Genomic DNA, 26,964 nt, shown 5'->3' with positions numbered 1-26,964 from the left:
TCAATCACAGCATTTGAAATAAACTTTATTAGAACAGAGTGATTAAATTGCTCAAGACAGTTGACTGTTGGGTCAACCCTACCTGTAATGATTAAAAGGATGTGGGACTCAATTTGCTCCTTCTACCTCAAACTATGTCACACATGCTACAAACTCTTCTTTGGGGACTTTTTAAAAGTACAAGCTATTTGGTTCAATTAGTTAATGTGCAATTACAGTAGTAACATCTGTATGACCTCTGTCTTTGCCTTTTTGCTAGCTAAAAAGACAACCATGTACGGCTCAGTCACTTCTGCTAAATACACTAACCAAAAGCCTTAATTGTGTGGCCACCACCATTCAGGCTTACCTAGTGGCTCAGATGGCAAAGAATCTTCCTGCAATGCGGGAGACCCAGGTTCAATCCCTGGGTCTGGATGATCCTGAGAAGGGCCCGGCAACCCACTCCAGTATTCTTGCTGGAGAATTCCATGGACAGAGGAGCCTCATGGGCTACAGTCTATGGGTCATAAAGAGTCAGACATAATTGACATCCCCTTCTCCAGGGGATGTTCCTGACCCAACAATCGAACTCCCTCACTGCAGGCAGATTCTTTACCATCTGAGCCACCAGTGAAACCCAAACCAAGGAATACGATCCCCCCAAATCTCATTCTTTTAACTCATGACTTTGCACAAGTCACTGACTCTGTATGGGAAGTCACACTCTGCTTCTCTTACCATCCTCCTTGCCACAGTAAATTAGGTGTCCTTTCTTAATGTGCCCTCGATAACCCTGAGCAGTATTTATCACGTTCTATTTTAGATGTCTGTCTGGTTGCTGGTTCATCCCACCTAGTTAGGTCTTCGCACTTCCTCCAATGAAGAACACAAGCAGGAGCCATATTATGACAGTCCTGCTCTCTTTTCTGCCATCATAACCATAAACTACTTTATCTCTTTCTCATCCCCCACCCCATTCATTTTTTAATTAACCCTCTGAATTTAGGTAGGAATGTATCTAGAAGAATATGTGCATGTAAATTAACTATAGTAGATAACAAAGCTTCACACTGAAGGGAACATTCTAGAAGTATTTATTTCATTGCTGACCACTTGGTTGCAGCATGCAACTCTCAACAACGAGCTGCCACTCACTCTCCACTTCTACAGAAGTACCAAATGCTATGGTACTACTATTTAGGTTTTCAGCCTTTCAAAGGCTTTTATTACCAACATAATTACTTAGGGACAAGACTTTTAGGGACTTCAAGCACTTATTCTCTATAAAAAGTAACTTCTTACTTCATGCACAAAACTCCAATTGGCAGAGAGAGGTCCAAAGTGGGAAGAAAAAATTTTTATTCTAGTTCTATAAATTATCAGGAATAAAATAAGCATTTCTCCTTGCCTTGTTTTAAAGAAAAAAAATTTTTTTTTCTCTATCAGGAATCAGAACAGTAGGTTTGATGATCCTGAGTTATAAAATTGCTTACTGGTTAAAGTTCTTTCCAAAGATCTTAAGAAGTAAGAAGTTGGTTCATTTTCCTGTACAATTTAAAGAAATATTTGCAGTATGTGTAGGAATTAGAGGTTATATTGTAGACTCTTGTGACAATATTTAAAAGGCCTATTCTCCCCATTTAAAAAATTCTACCTCAGAAGGTAAAAGGAAATTCTCATTATCCCTGAGCAAAAAAGGGAAAATTCAGGTACTTTTATTTGTTAACAGAATCTACTGTAAATGAGTTGCCTATCTCTAGAACATTCTTAGAGAATTACATAACTGAAGCAGATATGAGGTGCTCTCAGATTTTCTTTGATAAATATGTTTAGTAGTTTGAGCAGTTGCTCTGAAAATTTTCAATTTAATTAACTATGCAACTGATTATCTTCCATTTTGAAATTTGAGAATATACTGAGAGGATACTTATGGGAGATGAAACTATAGGGCTCAGAGCAATTTAAAAAACCTTAGCAAGCTGTGGCAGGAGGAAGAGTGGGGAAAATCGTAGTGAAGAAGCGAGGAAAGAGGACAAAGCTGTAGTGATGAGCTGGCCTGTCTTCCCACTAAGTCAGGGGCCTCTGGCTAGATGCTATACTCACTCTTATATTAATATAAACCAGATGCAGAAAAATAAAATCAAGAATGTCCCAAACTAATTTTAAGTCTTTTAAGAGTAAATGACAGAAAACATTTTTGCTTCTTAATCAAGGAGTGCTATAATATAATTTCAAGGCATCTTAATATAATTCATTTAACCCTAAAGCAATTGTGCAATAAGCAAATTATCATAAATGAAAAACAAGGTTAACTTCCTACAGGGGCCAACAGACAGGGTATCTTGCAGCACAGCAATTAACCTTCACATACTGGAGTCTTGTTTAAAAGGCCATCAAACAATTCAGATTCCTGAAAATCACAAATGTCACCAACGAAAGGAATGTTGATTAAACAGAGTCAAAAAACTTCCTGAAGGGCTGCCTTCTCTGAAGGATTTCAGACTTGCTAGCATAGGTTGGTTAAGCCAAATCTCACTGACGGCTCCATTAGAGAATGAGAATGCCCCAGTCAGTGCTGTTTGAAAAATGTAAAACACTGGGAGGGGAAAAAAACAAATAAAACAATCTACTGTTCCCTAATGTATATGGCTTAGCACCCAGAGAAAGCCTCTGCCCCGGAAAGACACTTTCTACATAGGGCTAAGCTTCACTAAATGAGGTGTAATCTTTCATTTTCAGGACATGTCTTTTCTTGCAAGGTCTTTAGAGGCAGAAGTTCCACTTGGATTCTAATACACATGTCTGTGCACTCAGCTTCCTGAAAACATACACCTGCCGGGTTCTAGGTTCTCCCTTGCCAGTGACTGGATTCACTACTTCACAGCCACCAGAAGCGCACATACACTATTAACATGATGAAAAATACAGCTACTGCTGCAAGTTTGGCGTAAGTGGAACGCATGTTCAAGTACTTCGCATCCTGGCGGTATTTCTTGGACAGACTGGACAAATTGTTAGCCTTCGAATCCAATGCTGTCAAAAGGGAAAAAAAGGATAACATTAATTAGTCCCTTAAAGTATTTTATCAACTGTATTAAGAACAAAAATAACCCAAATGAGTAGCACTACTTCAAATCATGAAGTTTAAATTATCTTTTTTTTTTTTTTAAGTGTAAGGTTGTATACACTGATTAACTCATGATCCCAAAGCACTGTAAAATCTACAATGCATTTTCAAATAATCAGTTAAACTTATGTTCAAATTCTTGAGGCTGTAGAGTGAGTCCAGGGTCTGGCCTCAGACCCTAGTTCAAATCTCAGCTGTACCAATCATATGATACTGGGCAACTCAGCCTAAGATCAAACTTCTTTGTCTATAAAAATAGGGAATATATAATAATAGTAACCATACCATAGGATATCTGTAAAGTGAGCACAATGCCTACATGATGGTAAACACTTGATAAATGTTAGCTGATAGCAACTATCTTCATAATCTCTTAATGGTTTACATCATATTCTCTCATATTTTGACAAATGATAATCCAGGTAAGATGAAAAATTCAGGTAACCAGAAGATTCAATGAACCAGACACTGAGTATTAACCTGTATCTCAACAGTGACTACTACCAAATTTCTAAAACTTTCCACATGGTAAAGACTATTATTATGAAGATAACACTATCAGAAATTGTATTTTAGCAGACATAGGAAAGCTGTATTACAACAAAAATACAATCACGGGTGCTAGAAAACCACCAATATCTACTAAATTAAGCTTTTTAGAATCTTCTGCAAAGTTTTTTTTCCTATACGAACATTTGTAATGTCATTATCTTCTTTTAATTGTTAACTAAGCACTTAGAGAAATAACCAGATACACATAAGCTAAACCTGGTTTAAAATATATGGCATATTTTTAATAATAAAAACAAACTCTGAGTTTGGCATAAATTCTAATCAAACTTTTCACTTCTTTAAATTTTTGAGAAACTATTTTGCAATCTGAATCTATTTGGTCTTCCTTGGAGAATGCTTTTGGACTATTTGGAGTTGCTTAATAGGGGCTGGTTTTGATTGAGAAATGTGGCATTACTTAATAACACAGGCATGTCAGCCATTTCGAAATTAGTAACTTGTCCTGTAAGAAAAGCACCTTGTCATGCAAAAAAACAGTTAAGGGATGAGAAATAGCCATGACAATACTGCAAGGAATCTTTCCGGTCAGTTTAACAGACTGGACAGAGGTTTTTAACTACTACAGTGTTTCTTACTATATTCCTAGTGTCTAGAACGGGATCTGGCATATAGTCAGTGCTCAATAAATAAGTATTTGCTAAATGAATCTAAATCTGCTGAGAAAAACTGGGAAGAGAAATAAATATTAGGTCATATAAAGTAAGAAATAGTTATGACAATTTCTTTACATATGAACATTGGAAACAGATGGTATCATAAAAACAAAGCTATTGCTTGGAGAAGTCTTATTTAGCAAATATTTATGTTGTGGGCACCATGAGGAGTGCTAGAAGATACAGTTACGATCAAAACGTACATGATCCCTGTATCTGTGCAATCTATACTGCAGTAGAGTGACACACCTCTGAATAAAAAAATAAAACCTATGCCTTAAAAGAAACAGGTATATTTAGGTAGTAAAAAAGGCACAATTTGATCTTACACAGGAACTATTCTTGGGACTTAAATGCAAAGCTGACTAGCTCTAAAACAAAAAGAGAAAAAAGTATAAAAGATAGATTCTTATTATGGAGAAGCCTAAAGAGGAAGAAGTCTAGTGAACTCCGGGAGTTGGTGATGGACAGGGAGGCCTGGCGTGCTGCGATTCATGGGGTTGCAAAGAGTCGGACACGACTGAGCAATTAAACTGAACTGAATCTTCCCACTGTCTTCATTTATGCCCTGTTCAGATATGCTTTTTCTTCCTCTTAAAATATCACTCTTCACTCCTTCCTAATCTATCAAAATTCAAGAAATCTTTCCTGTTCACTTATCTATTTCCTTCTATATTCTTTTAGCTCTTATTGTCTATATATCTATGTGCTCAGTCGCTCAGTTGTGTCTCATTCTTTGTGATCCCATGGACTATAGCCTGTCAGGCTCCTGTCCATGGGACTTCCCAGGCAAGAATACTGGAGTGGGTTGCCATTTCCACCTCCATCGGATCTTCCTAACCCAGGGAATGAACTCACGTCTCCTGCACTGGGCAGGCAGATTCTTTACCACTGAGCCACCTGGGCAGCCGGTAGATATCTACATAATGATTTACAACTATCATTCTCTGAAGATGAACAAGGACTCCATGGACCAATAAATTCTGCCAAGTACTAGCAGTATAAAAAGCTAGTAAGCTACTTTTCGTAAGCTATTTTTTAGCTTTGAGTAAGCTACTTTTTCTGAGTCTTTGCTTCCTTATCTGTAAAACTGGTTTGATACCACCCACTTCACATGGGATTACTCTAAAGAATAAATAAAATATATGTAAAGTCCCCTTACCATGTTGCCTAGCACAATGTAAATGTTCAATTGATGTTTGTTACTCTGTGACAATGTTCCTTATCTTCCCAATCACATGGAGTTTCTTAAGGGTAAAAATGTACTTCATTTTTAATCAGCATATCAACACTATAGCAATTAGCAAAGCACTAGAAGGAAATCCCATATACTTTTGATTAATTGAACAGTTTATAAATTTTGGTTTTAAAAAAGTTTCCTATACTGGTTTACTTCATCCTGAGTAGAACCTGTGAGTCTGCTACGATGAAAATTTATATAGACTCACTTATCCAAAAACTGATGTTTAAAGAGTATGAAGCTATACACTGGGACAATTGCTGACTATAAACATGAAGGTTAAAATCTGAAGTTCATAATATAGGAAAACCCATTTATTCACTGGAGAAGGGAATGGCTGGAGAAGGGAATGGCAGCCCACTCCAGCATTCTTGCCTGGAGAATCCCAAGGACAGAGGAGCCTGGCGGGCTACAGTCTGTGGGGTCACAAAGAGTAGGACATGACTGAAGTGATTTCACATGCATGCATTTAATCATGAATATGTAACAAGCCTGAATTTTAAAAATATACATTAAGGCAACTACCTGTGATGATTACTGTGAAAGAAATAAAATAAGTATATAAAATAGATATAAAACAGCGTATATGCTCACATTAAACACTTAGGTAACATCTAAACATTAGTTATATATTTTAGGTAAATTAGTACACACACATATACATACCCCATGTCCTAAAAAACATTACATGCTTTTTTACATTACGTAAAATATGTAAGTGTTTAAGAATTTGAAGGAGTAAGGAGATTAATGCATCAGGGGCTGTAAGGATCAGGGAAGGCTTCTTTGAAGAGGCAGTTCTTATCTAGAGTTTAAGGAAGGTCCAGGATGATGAAGACATTGAACTGGCTGAGGCAGAATATTTGTGAACCAGGGAGAATGAAACACTTTTGCGATCTCCTTATCTTCCACAATAGAGAATACAGTGCCTTGCACATTGGCTGCTAAGTGGCTTCAGTTGTGTTCAACTCTGTGCGACCCTACGGAATGTAGCCCACCAGGCTCCTCTGTCCATGGGATTCTCAAGGAAAGAAAACTGGAGTGGGTTGCCACTTCCTCCTCCAGGGGATCTTTCTGACCCAGGGACTGAACCCGTGTCTCCTGTGGCTTCTGTACCACAGGCACATTTTTTAATGCTGAGCCACTGGGGAAGCCTGCCTTGCACATTATGAGTATTCAATTAATAGTAACTGGATGAATGAAAAGTAAGTTGAGACTAGACTAGATCTTGTAGTCACAGGTCTTAGAAGTTTTTCTGCAGAGGAACGCCTTGATGAAATGGTATTTTATAACAGTTGATCTGGCAGCAGTAAAGTCTCCTGAAGCAGCCACTTATGAAACCATTGCCATAAACCACTGACAATGTCCTTTCATTCTTCTTTTCATTTTCCGTAACTTATGTGTTTCTACAAATACTAATCAAATTTGGTAAATACCTGGGAAACAGTAATTGTTTCTTACATGGAATGAGACTTTACACTGTTCCAACTCAATAGAAACTAACCACACTAGGAAGAAACATATCATATTGGAAGCTTGTCATGTAATCCATTTTGGAGAAATGAATTCTTAATAGTACTAGGTAGAATCTGACAGCATAAACAGTAACCCCAAATAAGCTATCCTTGCCTGTGGAATAAGAGCCACTTGCTCATAAGACTCGTACTGCTTTTAGATACCTGAGAGCGCTTCTCCCCGCTGTAACACTTCTTCAATATTCGCCACCATGATTCTCTGCACATCTTGCAGTTCAGTGTTGATGGAGCCCAGGTTTCTCCGAGCCCGACTGTCAATGTAAAGCTTCTTGGTTTTCTGAATGTAGGTATCTATAATGATGAAGAAAAGTGACTGTTAACAATTTCTTTCATGTCCATCAAAGAAGTAGGTACGAGTATATTCTGAGTTTAGTCCTGGTTTTGCAACTGTCCATGATTAACCAGACTCTTGAATGAGTATCAAGTGTGACAGGGAACTTCCCAAAATATTACTACAAAACTGCACGCTCATTCATGTTTGCCAATGTCTGCATATCATAAAACTATGAAAAGAATAATTAATACAGATTATATTTTCAACTTTTAGCTAAAATCCTAAGATAGTGTATTGGCTACCCTTTATTTGCCCCTTTAAACTTCCTCCCACCCTTCTGCACCCTGCCTTCTGCTTTGGGAAGCTAACCTGAATGAATTACATCAATGGGTTTCTTGCTGTCTAGCTTCCAATTAGGTTCAGCCAAAGAGGACACCCCAAGAGTAGGGAATGAGAGTGGACAGTGACAGTGATTTATTCCTCTATCTCCTCCCTGAGAAGTCATCTTGGGCTGGTAGTATTCCTCCACCAAGTTACTGCTCCTTTGAAATTGCCCTTTTCTATAAATTTTCTCCTTCCCAGATCCAGAAACTGCTCTTGTCCATTCAAGATTAGGGTTGATAACAATTACCATGCTACTGGTCTCAGGTTACTGTACCTTACAGTTCATCTACAACCCTTTCATATCTCTGTGTACAATCTTTTAAACTAATTTGAGGGTACCAACTATTTCCTGTGTGACTTTGGTACAGCAGTCTTATTTTTTTCTTGGTTTTGCTGAACTCCTATTGCCTACAAAAATAAAAACTGCAAAACCAGACATGATAAAATTAGCACTCGGAGAGTTTAGTTTTGAAACACTGTAATGCTTTGCTATAATACATTTTCTTTATTTCTACAAAGCAAGAGGACTCATTTATCTAGCAAACTTGAAACACTTCAGAAATCCAGAGGTAGTATTCAAAACCAGTTTCTTTTTTAACTAAAAATGTCAATGATGTAATCTAATCATACTTGTTCTCCTTTCTTCTACTTACAGGACATTTCCTTTGATATGTCGCCATCCTATATTTTACCAGCTCTGAGCAATGAGTCTTTCTATAATTCTTGTACAAATATGGACACCCATGCTCAATGCTTCTGCCTATAGGAACTGTTGTGCCCCAATACCAGGTATCTTTTAGTACTTAAATTAGAGGATCTTGTTCTATTAAAAGAAACAAAACACCACTCTTTCTGATTTCCAAATTTTGATCTCCATAAAATGGGTCTCACTGTGAGCGTATGTGTGTGTGGGGGTGAAGACACTGAATTGGGAAAAAGAAGAACTCAGCAATTACATGTCAATCTGGATCTTCAGGCAGTTTTTTACCTTAATGAAGAATCAAAACAAATTACAAAAAAGAGCAAAGGGCAATAAGCTCTATGGGGAAAATATCGAAAGGCCAGAGAAAATTATTAATACTTATGAGAAGGAAGCCTCATTCACTCAAAAGGAAAAAAGACATGGAATAGGAGAGGAGGCAGAATCCAAAACATTAGGTAAGCTTTAAAAAAAAAAAAGTCAAATTATATCACTAGCTTCTCTACACTGTCTACTCCCCTGATAGAGAAGTAAGGCACAAAAACTTACCAAACTCAATAAAGGAGTAGGGTCTAGACACAGTTGGCACCTTCTTCCCATGCTGTTCATCAAATTCTGAGTGTAAATCTTCTAGGTAGGCAAAAGCCAGCTTCTTAGGGAAGGCAGCTTCACACAGAACCAAATAACATACTCCTTGTTCAATAATGTAACTGAAGAGACAAAAATGAAAAAAGCAATAAAAAATTGTTGTAGATTAATAATACTCCCAACAGTCTGAACCAGACTCAGTGCCATACAAACTTTGTTTTTGGTTATGCTACCCGGCTTGCAGGATCTTAGTTCCCCGACTAGGGATCAAACCCAGGTCCTTGGCAGGGGAAGGGCAGAGTCCTAACCACTGGACCACCAGGACATTCCTTATACAAACTTGAAAATATTCAAGCCCAAGGCCTCTGAGGCTAATGAAATCAGAAAGTCAATTACAAACCATAAATCACTAGAATTAGAAAACAAACATCTTCCCATTATTAGAAGCATATTCCAAAAGGAGTATTTAGACATATTTATTCATCACATAATTCTTCAACTAAAATATCTTAATACTTAAGACTTTTTCTTGAAAACTTAGGGGTATGACTCCATCTGCCCTTTGATCATGTATAGTAAACAAGTAATAATAGACACACTTTTAAACTTCTTCCATCTGTAAGAATTGTGGAACTGGAAGTTTTTGTGAACACTAAAAAGTTAGAAGTTAATGTCACAATGATTACTGGGTACAGAAAATACCAATCTCAGGACTAATAATAGGTCCTAATTTCTAGGGTAGAAGAACTCTATTAATTGCAAATTATTCTATAACAGAACTGACTCCTCTTGTGAGAGTGAGCTCCCTGGCAGCCTTCAGTTCAGTTCAGTCGCTCAGCCATGTCTGACTCTTTGCAACCCCATGGACTGCAGCATGCCAGGCTCCCCTGTGCATCACCAACCACCGGAGCTTGCCCAAACTCATGTCCATCATATTATCCCTGAAGTCTGGAGGAGGCTATATTACTGCATGTCTGAGATATTTTTGGAAAGAGGCTGGCTACTCAGTGGTTTTCAAATGAGTTTGTAGCCACAGCACTCTTTATTTGAGCCAAAATTATATCCAGAAGACCAATACGTATAGCAAATAAAGTCAGAAGTTTTTTAGTTTAAGTAGGAGTTTAAGGGTCCAAAGCATTACACACATCCCCCATCCCTTTCCCTTCTATGTGGCTTCTAAGGCACCCCAGAACTCCACAGAATGGAGTCCCCTTTCCTGAAAACTTGCTTCCTTTTCTCTGCTCTATAGCACTTCTTGTCCTAGGTATTATAGTACAGTATGCGTATGTGTCTCTCTCTGCTATAATAAGAGGACAAGCTAAGAACATTAAAGGCAAGACTTAATACACAGTCTGGCAAAGAATACATCTTTAGCAAACAGCTCTTAGATGCAAATAAGGGAAGAGATAAGATTATAAAGAAGGAGGCAGAAGAAAATCTCTTTTCAATTCCATGAGATCTTTCCTAAGTCATCTGTTCCTAACCCACAGTAAAGATAAAAAATACTATATTATAATTGAGCATCTCTAACATTATTTATGGGGAAGGCAATGGCACCCTACTCCAGTACTCTTGCCTGGAAAATCCCATGGACGAGGGAGCCTGGTAGGCTGCAGTCCATGGGGTCGCTGAGAGTTGGACACGACTGAGCGACTTCACTTTCACTTTTCACTTTCATGCATTGGAGAAGGAAATGGCAACCCACTCCAATATTCTTGCCTGGAGAATCCCAAGGATAGGGGAGCCTGGTGGGCTGCTGTCTATGGGGTTGCACAGAGTCGGACACGACTGAAACGACTTAGCAGCAGCAGCAGCAGCAACATTATTTAGAAAGGAAATAATGTGAAAGGAAAGTTATGACCAACCTAGACATCATATTAAAAAGCAGAGACATTACTTTGCCAACAAAGGTCCATCTAGTCAAGACTATGGTTTTTCCAGTAGTTATGTATGGATGTGAGAGATGGACTATAAAGAAAGCTGAGTGCCGAAGAATTAATGCTTTTGAACTGTGGTGTTGGAGAATACTCTTAAGAGTCTCTTGGACTGCAAGGAGATCCATCCAGTCCATCCTAAAGGAGATCAGTCCTGGGTGTTCATTGGAAGGACTGATGTTGAAGCTGAAACTCCAATACTTTGGCCACCTGATACTAAGAGCTGACTCATTTGAAAAGACCTTGATGCTGGGAAATATTGAAGGCAGGAGGAGAAGGGGACGACAGAGGATGAGATGGTTGGATGGCATCACTGACTCAATGGACATAAGTTTGGGTAAACTCTGGGAGTTGGTGATGGACAGGGAGGCCTGGCGTGCTGTGGTCCATGGGGTTGCAAAGAGTCAGACACGACTGAGCAACTGAACTGAACATTATTTTATGTTGAAATAACTTACAAAACCTAATGTTCACTATTTTCTTAACCAATAGGCCAGAGTCTTGTTTTGGTTTTGATTCTGTATACTTGTTTGCTTATTCTTGATGAGTAGAAGGTTGGTTGTTTGAGTTAAACACAATAGGTTCTTCCCAGGTCTATATTATCTCAGTATCTGAGCTCCGAACATACTAAGGATCATTTAGCTTATCCTTTCTTATTTTCCTCTGATCTTCTTGTCCTCTTTTTTCTTTTTTAATCCTGCCTGTTTTAGCACCTTCAAACTTGACATATAATTAAACACTTAATACCAATTATTTGTAGGTAATTTGAGACCCAATAAAATCCCTTTGATCCCTCTCTCAGCTGTATGCATTGTCTATAACCACTGATTTGTTGTTGTTGTTGTTGTTTAGATGCTGTCATGTCTGACTCTTTGCGACCCCATGGACTGTATCCTGCCAGGCCCCTCTGTCCATGGGATTTCCCAGGCAAGCATATTGGAGTGGGTTGCCGTGCCCTTCTCCAACCACTGATTAGATGCTCTTAAATTATCTTTTATAATTTTCTATTCTCTAAATAATAAATAATACCTATTGACTATTCTCTATGTGCCAGACAAAATGTTAAGTGATATACAGGGATTTTCTCATAAACCTAACAAAACTATGATTCCCTATTTTATAGAGGTAACTGAGGCCTAGTAAAATATATGTGGGTTGCTCAAGGTTACAGTGTCAGTAAATGTTTAAGCAAGGGTACTAATCTATGTGTGTCTGGCTCTAAGAAGCTCCCAAAGCAAAAGTTATCTATTACTGCATGATACATACAGCATTACTGGACACAACATAACAGGGTGAATTATTGTACACAAACTGAATACAGAAACCAAGATTTCAGTTTTGCAAAATTAGAGCCAGGAAAGTTGCCTCCACAGAATGACTCTATTTTCAAAGTTACCTTTACATTTGAAAAAAGTTACCATTCTTCTCAGGTGTAATTACAAGTAACTACTGTATTTCATACTTAAATGATCACAAAGAAATCAAGATTATACTCACTGAAAAGTCATGGCACCAGCTTCCAAGGTGCATCTGGTAGGGGACTGTTCATTCAACTTTCGAAAGAGCTGCTTAGCCTGACTCTGGTACTGTTGAAGGTCCCGGCCAGACTGAAAGAAGACACCTTCATTTAACAATGTTCCACCAAAAAAACAGTAGCAATTGGTAAGAAGTATCATGTTTTGAGGACACTATGTAAATAAGGTCTTTCATTTATAGGTTAATAACGTTAATAAGATTTAACAAAATAAAAGTGGCCTACTTTCAGAGAAAAAAGGGAGCCCAAACCCTGAGTTTTTCAACAAAGTCACATTAGTTATTTTCTAAAAAGCAAAAATATAATCCTCAACTGCATTTAAGGTACTTGCTGAATCCATTTCCACTGTGAGGTCAGTGCCCTCCTCCTAACCCACTTCACTTGCTGGTTACTGCCACAGAATCACACAACATGTTCTATACTCAGAGGAAAGTCCTGGGAAAGACAGACAGAATGAATCTCATTTTTATGCTGAAATATCATGCAAAATCTTCCTTAAAGTGTTACAGTATTTGATGTATAAGCAAAACTACGTGTGTGCACCCATCACTGTAAATTCCTATGAACACTGTAACTGCAACTAGGAAAAACATGCAAGAGTCAGGATGAAGACTGGAAAGTCAAAATATCCTTTACTAAATAAATCTATTTGGTTTCCAAGTTTGGAATGCAAACGTCTGGATAGCAAGGGATATGTTCATAAAAAAATTGAAAATAGTAACATTTGGATGACAGAATTACAGGCAATATTTTCCCAAACAATTTCTAAATGATTCCACTTTTTTTTTTTTTTTTTTAAAGAGAGGAAAAAGTCTACTGGGGGAAGAGCAGAGTCATTTCAAAAGGAGAAAATCATACCTCAATAACCTATTAGACAAAAATGGAAAAGAAGTGCATGAAGAGTGAGAAGCAAATATGCTTTATTCATCCACATACTGGGGGAAATAAACAACTTCTGCCATATGATGGGAAGGAATTATTTTATTTTAGATTATTTATTCTGAATTGAAAGATATAACACAGTCTCTCTTTGGTAGATACTTGATAACTAAACGTTTAAATAGAAAAGTATACCGGGTTCTCCCAGGGATTGGACCTAAGGCCTAACTATGAGAAAGTACAAAGTAAAACTTAGTGGATCACAGCGATCCACTGAACTGAGAATAAAAACAAGGAAGCAAAAATAAAATCATGCAACTGGCAGATAAACAAATGTACAAGTATAGGATTTTAAGCTATATTTAAAATAGTGAACTAGAAATGCACACTGAGATATCACCTCACTCCTGTTAAAATGACTATTATCAAAAGGACAAGATATAACATGCATTGGTGAGGGTGTGGAGAAAAGGGAACCCTTGTGCAATGTTGGAAGGAATGCAAATTGGTGCAGCCAAAATGGAAAAAATATGGGGGGTTCCCTCAAAAAAATTAAAAACAGAACTATTGCATGATTCAGCAATTCAACTTCTAGGTATTTATCTAAAGAAAATTAAACACTAAATTAAAAAGATATATGCATCCTAAGCTATGCTCACTGCAGCATTATTTACAATAGCCAAAATATGAAAATAACCTATAAGTGTTCAATAGATGAATGGATAAAAAAGATGCGGTATATATACACAACGGAATAGTATTCAGCCATTAAAAAAGAGTGGAATCTTACTCAAAAAACAAGCTCACAGATAGAGAATTGACTGGTGACTGCCAGAGGGGAGGTGGGTGGGGGAGTAGGCCAAATGAGCAAAGGGAATCAAAAAGCACAAACTTCCAATTATAAAACAGGTCATGGGGATACAGTGTTCAGCATGGTGACTGTAGTTAATAATACTGTAATATATATTTGAAAGTTGCTAAGAGAGTAAAACTTTTATGTCTGCATCACAAGAAAAAAAAGGAATAAACATTTCATAACTATTTTTTCACGATGGAGGGTAACTAGGCTGACTGTGGTGACTTCACGGTGTCTATAAATACTGAATCATATTGTACATCTGAAACTAATATAATGGTATATGTCAATCATAACTCAAAATAAAATAAAAAATAGTGAGCTGGAAATTTCAATATAAATAAGGAAGTAAATAAGTATGAGGTGAACCAGGGGAGTCAGGCAGAGACCATTAGAAGTATCAATTTGTAGTTTAACACTGTTTTTATGGCAATGACTTATTGTAAGGCTGTTTGAGAAATACTCCTACATTACCATATATACTGTTATGTATTAATAACACTTTGTAATAATTAACAGTATAATATATAGTAACATTATTGTATTAAACAGTAATGCTAACATATATATTGCTTTTCTCACGACTGGCCAGCCAGTTAGGGAGAGTGAATACCATCACATGCTTTGAACTAATGCCAATATCTTATGTTCCTAAATTTGAGTGGTAGAGTCAATCTGTTTGCTTAAGCAATGTTGTTATGTGGCATTCCGAAGATATCTGACCCCACAACAACAGACACCAGAAAGAAAGAAAGAAAGAAAGTGAAGTCGCTCAGTCGTGTCCGACTCTTTGTGACCCAATGGACTGTAGCCTACCAGACTCCTCTGTCCAAAGGATTCTCCAGGCAAGAATACTGGAGTGGGTTGCCATTTCCTTCTCTAGGAGATTTTCCCGACCCAGGGATCGAACCCGGGTCTCCCGCATTGGAGGCAGATGCTTAACCTCTGAGCCACCAAGGAAGATAATAGATACGAGGGATGCAAATAAAATTGCAGAGGCTACTAAAAATGTGTTAGTTGCTCAGTCGTGTCCAACTCTTTGTGACCCCATGGACTGTAGCCCACCAGGCTCCTCTGTCCATGGGATTCTCTAGGCAAAATACTGGAGTGGGTTGCCATGCCCTTCTCCAAGGGATCCTACCGACCCAGGGATCAAACCTTGGCTACTAAAGTGCCAAGAAATAAAATAAATAAATAAATTAAGTGCCAAGAAATAATATCAACATAGATCAATGATTTTCAACCTTGGCTTCACGCTAGAATCACCTGGGGATCTTAAAAAACACTATTCCTGCTCAATCTGCACCCCAAAACCAATTAAATCAGTGTTTTGGAGGCAGGACTCAGACATTAGTATCAGTAAAATAACTACAACCATAAAAGTTAAATGTAAGTTTTCTGACAGCTAAAGGCAGGGGAGCCCTTTAAAGGAAATAGTTAAATAAATAAATGGCAAATGAAATTCCACCATTTGTAACAACATGGATGGACAGAGACGGTATTATGCTCAGTGAAATAAGTCAGAGAGAGAAAGACAAATACTGTATGTTATCCCTTATATGCAGAATCTAAAAAATAAAATGAATATAACAAATCAGAAACAGACTCACAGATACAGAGAACAAACTAGTGGCTACCATTAGGGAGAGGGAAAGGAAGACGGGCAAGACAGGGGTAGGGGCTATTAAGATGTACAAACTACTATGTATAAAATAAATAAGCTACATGGACATATTGTGCAGCACAGGGAATAACAGTACTTTATAGCAACTTAAAATGAAGTATAATCTATAAAGATATGAAGCATTATATTCTAAGTGTGAAACTAACATAATATTATAAACAAACTACACTTCAATTTTTAAAAAATGGCAAAAAACTGTTGGTCAAATGAGGATTGGTACAAATCCTTTGACATTTATAAGAGGCATCGTAAACATTACTGCAATCTGAGAGAAACACAGAGACTATGGCCAAAAGCATGCTACGATTTCAGGAATTTACAATGAACAAAGCAATGATGCCAATGTACAGTACTGGGGACATAGCTACACAGGAATTATGACACGCTAACCAACATTTTACACTGCGGGTTCAGCTAGCATCACCAATCCTGTGAACACGATGCTGGCACAAACTTTCTGGTAGTCATTTTGACAATATGCATTAGAAATTATAAAATTTTGCACGGTTTTTTTTTTTTGCACAGTGTTTTATTTTACAATTCTGCATCTCTGAAAGTATACATAAACATCATATACGTGTTAAGCAAACAGCTACAAAAACATAAAAAACAAAAAACATATGTTCAATAATAGGATGGGGATGGGTGACATAGCATATGGTATATATTTATATAATGGAACACTATAGAACCATCAAAATGACGTGTAATATTTAATGATATGAGCAGACATTCATTATACACTATGTGAAAAAATTAGGTGGAACAGTCTTACAGTTATTACCCATTATTTAATTTTAAACACATACACAAAGATTAAGGTTAGATACCCGGTGGGTATGATTTAAGTAGGGATTACTTAATTTTACCACTACTTTAGTTTAAAAAAAAATATCACCATTAACTTCTTGGTCCTTTTGTATTTACTGAATTTTCTACAACAGTCACAAACTAACTTTATATTGAGAAAATTATTCATTCATCAATGTCTACTTGTTGCCTATCTGCACTTGGGGCCAGTAAGGGAGGGGCTAGGATTTGTGCCCAGGCAGTCTACCCCTGAAGCTCCTACTCCTATGCGTGCTATACAACCTCTACAATTAAAATTGCTTCTGTGATGGTCAAGCCACGTTCCAAGTGATATCTAACTATTTAATATTAAATCTAATTCATGGGAAATGCTCAAGACTACATGGCAGCTCTGAACTATTGATAGATCTCACATAACAACATAATCATGGCTTTAGAGATAAACCCTTGGTTTGCTTTTAAGATTACAGTCACAAAGGGCCCACAGTCAGCCAGCCTATTTAAAAATAGTTAATTAGATGTCCTAATTCTGTTTTCTACTTTGTCTAAAACAGACTTGATGAAACTTGTACACAGTATAAAGGAAAGACAGCTGTTAGCAATCCAATAATAAAGTGGATGTGAAAGTATTCACAAATTCTGAAACTTGAGATCATCAGTATATTTAGGATGCGGTTCTGTACATAAAATATAGGAGGTACAGGGTAGTAAACTGCCACACAACCACAATCTGTTTAATTGCTGTTACCTATGACTGCTGGTGGGCTTCCCTGATGGCTCAGATGGTAAAGAATCTGCCTGCAATGCAAGAGACCCAGGTTCAATTCCTGGGTCGGGAAGATCCCCTGAAGAAGGTAATGGTAACCCATTCCAACTATTCTTGCCTGGAGAATCCCATGGACAGAAGAAGCTGATGGGCTACAGACCATGGGGTCGCGAACGGTCACACACAACTGAGTGCCTTTCACTTTATGACTTGTAGTTGTATCAAATGCCATCTTTTGTCTTTACAATCATGTTCAGCTAAGCCCTTATCATTTTTAAATCCCTGTTAAGCTCTACTGATCAAAGGCCAGCAGCACCAAGAACCAACCATCTTTCTCTAACAGCAATAACAGTAAGATGATTAATCAACCCTCAATGACTGGGGGAGTGTGGCAGTTTAACAATACAACAGACCATCTGCTTCTTGGAGTTCCCTGCTCTGTACTCAGTTACCTCTACACCTTCTTTAAGTCCACAGAGCTGGGACACAATGAGAGAAGACAACAGGGTGTATTTTGAGGTAGAACAGAAAGGTAAAGAAATTGCAAACATCTGAAAAGGAGAAATACATCAGAAAGGGAGAAATAGAGTATCACTTAGTATAGTTTGGAAAAGTTCATCTCTCTACCTTAGGCTTGTATTTCTAGCTAAAGCATAGAGAAAACAGTGCATAAGGTACTCTTATCTTTAAAAAAAAAAAGCTCTATTGTATTACTTGAATAACTGTTCATCTACAGTAACAAGACAGTTTGTATAGGGACTAGCATGGAGAAACTACCTAAAATATAGCATCTATTATCAATGTAAATAACTGAAAGAATATATTTATTTGGCCTGGACAATTAAGATACTTAACTATAAAACTATTTGATCAAGATATCCATTTCTTAAAAAGTAATTTCCAGACTCCCAAGAAGTAAATACATTATTAAAATATCTTGGAACAAAGCAGTAAAGTGTAACAGTTAGGTACTAAGGGTCCAGTGTAGAATCAGACAGATTTGGATTAAAAGGAACAAACCAGTGTTTACCAGTGGGGAGAGGGAAGGAAGGAAAGGCACACTAGGGGTAGAGGATTAAGAGGTACAAACTACTTATGTATAAAGTAAATAAGCAGCTATAAGAGTATACTGTACAGCTCAGAGAATATAGCCAATATTTTATAATAACTACTAATGGAGTCTAACCTTTAAAAACTGTGAATCACTATGCTTCACACCTGAAACTTCTACACTGTGAATCAACTATACCTCAATTAAAAATTTCTTTTAAAAACCAAAACAGTGGTTCTCAACCAAGGGTGACTTTGCCTATCCTCCCCAAAGGTGACATGCAACAATGTCAGAAATATTTCTGGTTGTCAAACTGGGGGGAGGGTGGTGGTAGTGCTATTGGTATGTAAGGTGCAGAGGCCAAGGATACGGCTAGACATCCAACAACTCACAGGACAGTTTTCCCACAACAAACAATTATCCATTCCAAAATGTCAAAAGTGCCAAAGTTAAAAACCCTGATGACAGAAGTTTCAAACCACTATGTTATGCACCTGGAACTAACACAGTGGTTGTAGGTTAATAAGGAAGAAAGGAAGGGGAAAAAAGGAGGGAGGGAAGAAGGGAGGGGAAGGGTAAGGAAGGAATCCTGGTGAAAAATTCCATTGTACTACTTATGCTGTGTGACTTAAAGAGACTTTTCATCTCTTAGCCTCGGAGCTTCCTTATCTATAAATGTAGATAGTAACAATACCCATCCTAGTAGTTGATATAAGGGCTTCCCTGGTGGCTCAGCAATAAAGAATCCGCCTGTCAATGCAGGGGACATGGATTCGATCCCTGGGTCAGGAAGACTCTCTGGAGAAGGAAATGGTAATTCACTGCAGTACTCTTGCTTGGGAAATCCCATGGACAGAGGAACCTGGCAGGCTACAGTCCATGGGGTCACAAAGAATCAGACACGACTTAGCAACGAAACAACAATAATAGCTGGTATGAAGACTAAATGAAATCATGCATTTAACAGACTTAGCGGAATGGTTGGTATATAGCAGGCACTCTATGGGCTTCCCAGGTGGTGTTAGTGGTAAGGAACCCACCCACCAATGCACGAGACCCAAGAGACACAGGTTCAATCCCTAGGTCAAAAAGATTTCCCTGGAATAGGGCATAGCAATCCATTCCAGTATTCTTGCCTAGAGAATCTCATGGACAGAGGAGAGTGGAGGGCTACAGTCCATAGGGTCACAAAGAGTTGGACATGACTGAAGCTACTTAGCATGCATGCATAGGCACTCTCTCTAAATGTAAGGTGCTCTATTTTAATAGTAAAAAATAAGTCAAAGATTTATATTTTTGCAGATGTTAAAAGTTTAGAAAGGACATTATCATTCAAAGTCAAAACTGCTAAAGGAAATCACTACAGAATTATAATCATAAAAATATTTTTGTGTAAAATATCTTTCCTTTTCAATTAAAGCAACCCATCTTGGTAGACTGATACCTAATTTTGAATTAAGAAACACACAGTATAACCAACTAATTTTTTCAATAAAGTGTCAAGGCAAAGAATAAGGGCCTACTGATATTCAGACCTTCAGATCTACTTTATATTCTTTGCCCACACTGGAATTCAAAGCAATAGTTGGAAAACTGACCAGATTTCTGTTCCCTTGCAAAAACTATTTCTTAGTCAAACTTCATATCCTTCAAGGAACATTTCCTCACACCATCTCCTTTGTTTCAAATCATGTTCTGCATTCATTTTAATAATTTCACTCCTTCTGCATAGTCCAAGAAAATGTTTAATGCTGGAGAAGAGAAAAATACTTCACAATTCAAAGTTCAGGGCATGCTATATTTTTCAGATTTTATATTAGCTTAGACTTTTTTTTGTGTAGTGAATAGAAAACATTTCACTCAGCATAACCTACTAAGCAACACAACAACATCACAATCTGTATCATTGTTCTCATAAAAGTTAAAGTAAATGTATTTGCAAATCAAACCTAAAAGGGCATATAACCAAACAGAAGCTTTCTCAATTAGGAGACACTAATATTGGCTTGGATGTCTTTCCTTTTGGGAAGACTTTCCTGATGTCCAAAAATCAATTTAGATACCTTTTTCATGTTCAATCACAGAAACTTCTTTCTCCTCTACAGCAATTATCTACATTACAGTTATTTGTTGGTGATCTGGCTTCTCCACTAAACTGTAAGCTCCATGAAAGTAGGGACTATGTTCCCTAAGCCCCTGCATGAACACCATGCTTGGCACACCTGATGTGCTTAATGAGAGTTGGATTTTTTCATGAATATATGAATGAAAGGTTAAAAAATGCGCAAAATATTTTTTTCTAGAACTCAACTTTTTTTAGGCCTTTAAAGTTTTTTCTTAATTACTTGTATAAGAAAGTAAAATAAAGTTGATCACTTTAAACAAATTTAAATAAATTATATAAATTTCATTCTCAGCCTCCTTTCTTCCAGAATTCCCCAACCTTATTTCCAGGAACTGGTCTCACACCAGAAATTTGCCTTGTGATTTTAAGGCACAAAGACTTTTCCTGTGAAGCTATCTAGGGTTTTTTTCTGGGACTTTTTGTTTGTTTGTTTTAATCAATGCAACATATTTTTGACTACCTATTAGACTAAAACTGCTATTGTAAAAGCTATGGGAAATACAAAAATGACCAAGATTTGTCATCTGCCTACTAGGAAATTTAATTTATTGAAAGACAAAGGCAAAAGTACAAGGCATTATAGAAATATAACACAGGGGTCACAATTTCAACAATAAGAATTTAGTAAGGCTTACTGAAGGAGGTGGGAATTGGACATAACTTTGAAAGAAAGTACTGTACTGAACTTCAAACAGGTGCATATATGTGGCAATATTACCTCATCTGCTTTCAATAGATGTCAGCAAGCTAGGTCAAGAATCAGGTGCTACAGAAAGCAGTTAAAGAACTAGGAGCTGATTTTCCCCAGGACGTGTAAGCCTTATTAACAGCAAAAAATTAGAAACCCTTAATTTTAGCAGAGTCCATAAAGAATTACAGAACACTGGATGATCACAATTAGCCAAACCTACCCCTTCTCCGGAATGTTTATCTGATACGAAATAGGTAACATAAAAATCTACCCCCGCCTTCAGCAAAGGTTAGTTTTCTCCACTGTTAAAAGAGAAAACGCGCTTCAGAGGACTCAGAAATGCCTGGGAAGACTCAGGGGTCTCCCGCGTCCTAACAAGGAATCCGGGGCGGACAGTATAACGCTCTGGCAGGAACTTGGGGTCCTGAGGATCTAGCAGCTCACCTGTTCGTCCTCCTGCATAGAGGCGGCCAACGGGAGCCCGTCCGCCACTCGGGCGATCATCGTGAGCAACACCATCTTTACAGGCTACGGAGACCCAACACTGGCCCAGACAGCCGTAGATGTGTCTTGACTTGCTCCGCCGGGACAACAGTTAAACCTCTACCTTAGTTGCCGGAGACACAGCTGCTCGCGTCTCCGCTTCCCGCTGAGGTGGCCGGAAACAAGCTCTAGAGCTCTCCACTACCGGTCCCCAGAATTGGCTTCCCATCGGGAACCACAACTACAGGCACACTAGTTCCGTGATCTCTCCTTACACGCAGAAACTCCCCAGGCTCCGGCCACTTTTCTGGATTTCCAGCTTTGAATAAGCCTTGACCCGTGAGAGGGCGTGGCACACAAACCGAAATAGAATTTTCTAGTTTCTGATACTTTAAGTTGGGGGAGAGGGCTGGGAAGGAGGGCAGGAGTTAATGGGTACTTAGATGAAGGGTATATGAAAAAACTGACAGATGATATATTTTCATAATTTTTTTTGTTTTTATATATATTGTATATCCAGTACAAATTATTTTCTGTATTTTTATATTTTTAGGCAGAGTTCTTTGTGTGTGTGTGTGTATGTGTGTGTGTGTGTATTGTATGGGTTTTTTTTTTTTTTGTTTGTTTTTTTGCTTGTGTATGCTGTATGCCCAGGTCCTTAAACAGATTCTGGTAAAAAATATTAATTGCATATGTGAGTAAGTGATATTACAGGATCTCAGAAATTACCTAGATCAGTCACCCTGCCGAAAGCTGTGATCTATCATTATAGGTAGCAGGACAGTCTTGCAAAACTTCCAGTAACTCTTCATTTACTCAGTATTGGAGAAACCTCTAGACAACTCCACCTGAAGAAGTGTTACCATCTCTTTTTTCTTTGGTGCCCCCATCTCTAATATGAGAATATTATCTGCCTCTCAGGATATTTGTGATTATATAGTGAGAAAGTGTAGGTCCCCACTTTGTAGTTAAAGAAAAAACTTCAGAGAGTAATTTTTCCACAGTGACACAGCTAGTAGTAATGGGACTAGGATTTGAGCTGTTGAACTCCAAAACCTATCCTCCTAACCCTGATACGATTCCATCGTAATATTTAACCATAGGTTAAAGAGCTCATGTTTTGTTACCTTTTCTACAACTCTACAGCTACTAGGATAAAACTTATTTCTTGAGAGGATTTTGGAAGGAAGACCTAATGATTGACTCCACACAAAAGATGGACAGGCAATAGACAAGACAAACTGATGGTGCTATTTAACACAGTGAGAAAGTGAAACGGAAGGCAATCCTTGTGTATATGGGAGCCTAGGTTGACAAAATCATAATATCTTACATTTAAAATAGCTCAAAGATGTAACCTGACCTAACTTCCCTTCCTCCCACTCAACAAGGATGTGTCTTCTACCAGGGTGTCAAATGGTCATTGTCATTCAGCTTCTGCTGGGACAATTCCAGTAATGGGAAATTGATAATACCAATATTTTAATTAAGGGTAAGGCTATGTTGATGAGAGAAGCAAAGAGAGAAGAATGCATAGAGAAACAAATTTGGAGCAGGAATTCCAGCCTCTTTCTAGTTCCTGGATCTAGCCTCTCCCCAAGGCTTGATGTCTGCTTGAAACCTGACAACACTATTTGCGTGTGCTTAGTTACTCAGTCGTGTTCGACTCTTGCGACTTTACAGACTGTAGCCTGCGAGGCTCCTCTGTCCATGGGATTCTCCAGGCAAGAACACCAGCGTGGGTTGCCATTTCCTTCTCCAGGGGATCTTCCCAACCCAGGGATCGAATGCAGGTCTCCTGTATTGCAGTCACACTCTTTACTGACTGATCTACGCCGGAAGCCCGACAACACTATGAAATGGGTCAAATTCAAGAATCTTGGAACTTGTAAAGGTTGTACTGGGGGGTAGGGGGGAGGTAAACAGAAATTTGAATATCAGAACTAACAGCATTTCGTATCCAAATAAACGAAATAAAGCACTTATTTAAATTAAGCTGCTAAAACAGAATGGGACTTTCCATTAAGGCAGAGTCAGAAGGTTAGAGACTTTACACGTGAGATCAAAGAAAGCAACAGTTCAAGGCTTGTGTCCACTTATTTTTAAACAATTCCTGAGTGCCTAATTGTATGCCAGACACTGAGCTAGGTAATGAAGATGAATAACATTCCCAGAAACCTGTGGCCCGTATCAACCCCCAGACCAAACACTGTCTGTAAGTAAACAGCAGCTCCTGTATGAATTACATAATTCCAAAAATGAAAAAAAAAATTTTTTTTTTCCTCAGGAGGAAGTGATGCTCTTGGCAGACAAAAAAAAAAGGCACTATTTCTGGGCTGCTATCAGGCATATGTGGTAGTAAGGCTGAACCAGTTATTTAAAAACCGAAACCTTTTCTTACAGATTAGCAAATAGCACCTTATCTGAGCTATTGCTCTTCAACCCGCACCTCCTATCAAACTGCGCCAAAACTCTGCTGGTACCACTTCGGCAGTTTATCCAGGTTAGCTTCTGATTGGTCAGTTTCCATGCCAGTCGGTTTCAAAAGCTCCGTCTCCCAGGTGGCCATTGGCTACCTCCAGGGACTCCGAGAACGAGCCCCGCCTTCCATCGTGGCGCCCGCCCGTCGGCCCCACCTCGAGCCTGCTTCTTCTGGCTGCCGTAGTGATTGGGAAGCGGCCATCAGGCTGCGAATGTATTGATGCCCTCAGAGCTGGTTGTTATTTTGAATTATCAGTTCACTGACTAAACTGTCCTACAATGTGAGCTCCAATAAAGCAGAACTTTCATTTTGTTCACCCTTAAGTTGTTCACAGTCTTTACCTATGTTGTCCACGCACAGTTAGTCAAGACATTAAAGTGAAAGTAAGGATTTGGGTGAGGAAGGAGGAAAAATGAACAAGGTGCACACTGTCAGTAATGGGAAAGCCGCTATTTAAAATAATTACCACCTTAGATACCCTGCTTCAAATATCCAGCCTAAGCAAAACTGCTCCCTGCCTTTAGACGCTACCTCATGAAACGTTCATTATTTTTGTCCAATTTCCCTGCTTTGTTGGGAAAGCTAAGCAGAGACCACCAGGCCCATCCCTTGGATTTTGAGATAGTGGGGTTGTGAGGATAATTGGAATAGTTTTGATAGGATCTAAAATATTTTATTGAACTTAAAAGTTTTAACAGATTTCTTTTTTACCCTCATAGCCTCTAAAATCTTTCAGAGCAGTAAAAGTAGTCATTTGTTATCCCCCAGAGTCTAGTGTCCTGTTCCCCCAGGAACCTAGCAAATGCTCAGTTAATGTTTGATGAATAGATGACTGAATGAATGGCATACTAATGGATTGAGACAATTCTTCATCGGTTGTATACAATATACCAGGACTTTCCAGATGGCACCAGTGGTAAAGAATCCAACTGTCAATGCAGGAGTCCCTAGAGACATGGGTTCCATCCCTGGGCTGGGAAGATCCCCTGGAGTAGGAAACGGCAACCCACTCCAGTATTCCTGCCTGGACAATTCCGTAGACAGAGGAGCTTGGTGGGTACAGTCCATGTGTTTGCAAAGAGTCAGACTGGAATGAGCACGTACAGTGTAATTCACAATTGGCAAAGCCAAAAGCTTAGCCTCTTTGCACCAGTGCTGGATCGAATTTCACAGACAGAATTTGGGCTTATCCTTCAAAAACTGTGTTTCCCCATTTGGGAGAATTTGGTGCAGTTTTATAGCAATGGTTCAAGGGCAGGGATGCTGCTAAGGATCAGGGTGTATAAGCAGAGACTAGACCTGGTAGTCTCTTGATGAGCTTCTCTGGTTCTTTTAATCTAATCTCAGGTGGTCTTCTCTGGAATGAAGAATGCTAACATCTTCTTCCTTTTGTTGGAGGTTTTAGTTCTGTAAAGAGCTCAAAGATTCTGTTACGTGTGTCCCCTGCGGTGGAACCAGGACCCTGGCCCAAGGCTGTGCTCTTGTTCCCAGTGTTGTTTGGCTTCCTCCTCTTATACCTCTTCACCTCCTGCTTCTTTACTCTCTTCTATCCATACTTGCGGAGAAGGCAATGGCACCCCACTCCAGTACTCTTGCCTGGCAAATCCCATGGACAGAGGAGTCTGGTAGGCTGCAGTCCATGGGGTCGCTAAGAGTCGGACACGACTGAGCGACTTCACTTTCACTTTTTACTTTCATGCATTGGAGAAGGAAATGGCAACCCACTTCAGTGTTCTTGCCTGGAGAATCCCAAGGTCGGGGGAGCCTGGTGGGCTGCTGTCTATGGGGTCGCACAGAGTCAGACACGACTGAAGAGACTTAGCAGCAGCAGCATCCATACTTGTGTGTCGGAAATGAGCAAACAACTTTCTTTCTGAGTGATTTTCTTTACAACCTTAGGGGTCAGAGCTTTCAGTTATTACTAGTCTTTGTTATCCTCCCTTCTTTAAAAAAATTAAAATACATGGGTCAAATTACAAATGAAAGAGGGCATATTAGTATTGCCCATGGAAATAAAAAGGATTATAAGGGAATGCTATGTATAATTGTATGCCAAAAAATTAGATACACTAGATGAAAAGGACACATTCCAAGAAAAACACAAGCTACTTAAACTGATTCAAAGAGAAACAAAAAACCTGAATAGACCTATAACAAGCAATTAAATGAGTAGTAGTAGTAATAGTTGGAGAAGGCAATGGCAACCCACTCCAGTACTCTTGCCTGGAGAATCCCAGGGACTGCGGGGTCTGGTGGGCTGCTGTCTATGGGGTCGCACAGAGTCGGACACAACTGAAGCGACTTAGCAGCAGCAGCAGTAACAGTAGTAGCAGCAGCCGCAGTAGTAAAACTTCCCACAAGGAAGAATTATGGTCCAGATGGCTTAACTTGTGAATTTTAGCAATTGTTTAAAGAATGCTAATGCCTTGCAAACTCTTCCCCCACCAAAAAAAAAAAAAAAAAAAAGGAGAGAGTGTGAACGCATCCTAGCTTATTTTATGAGGCCACTATTACTCAAAGACTTCACAAAAAATGAAAATGACAGACCGATATACCTTATATAAAGATAAGTAGCAAAATAGTAGTGAACTTTTCCCAGAAGCAAGTAATGGA

General features: G+C 38.5%; 1 protein-coding gene across 1 annotated transcript; it reads right to left on the bottom strand.

Annotated features, from left to right (window-relative positions):
* Window positions 1-1,060: 1,060 nt before the first annotated feature.
* On the bottom strand, window positions 1,061-22,064 carry SEC22B (SEC22 homolog B, vesicle trafficking protein). The gene is made up of 5 exons (XM_006049345.4): window positions 21,831-22,064; window positions 12,488-12,597; window positions 9,018-9,178; window positions 7,255-7,401; window positions 1,061-3,015 (listed from the first exon to the last, which is right to left on the bottom strand). Exons 1-5 carry the CDS (start codon window positions 21,903-21,905, stop codon window positions 2,861-2,863), a joined length of 648 nt encoding a protein of 215 aa, XP_006049407.1. The 5' UTR covers window positions 21,906-22,064; the 3' UTR covers window positions 1,061-2,860.
* Window positions 22,065-26,964: the final 4,900 nt, after the last annotated feature.

Source organism: Bubalus bubalis, chromosome 6 (genome assembly GCF_019923935.1).
Source record: "Bubalus bubalis isolate 160015118507 breed Murrah chromosome 6, NDDB_SH_1, whole genome shotgun sequence".
NCBI lineage: Eukaryota > Metazoa > Chordata > Mammalia > Artiodactyla > Bovidae > Bubalus > Bubalus bubalis.
Note: the sequence above shows the minus strand (reverse complement) of the source record. Positions and strands in the feature narration are given on the sequence as shown.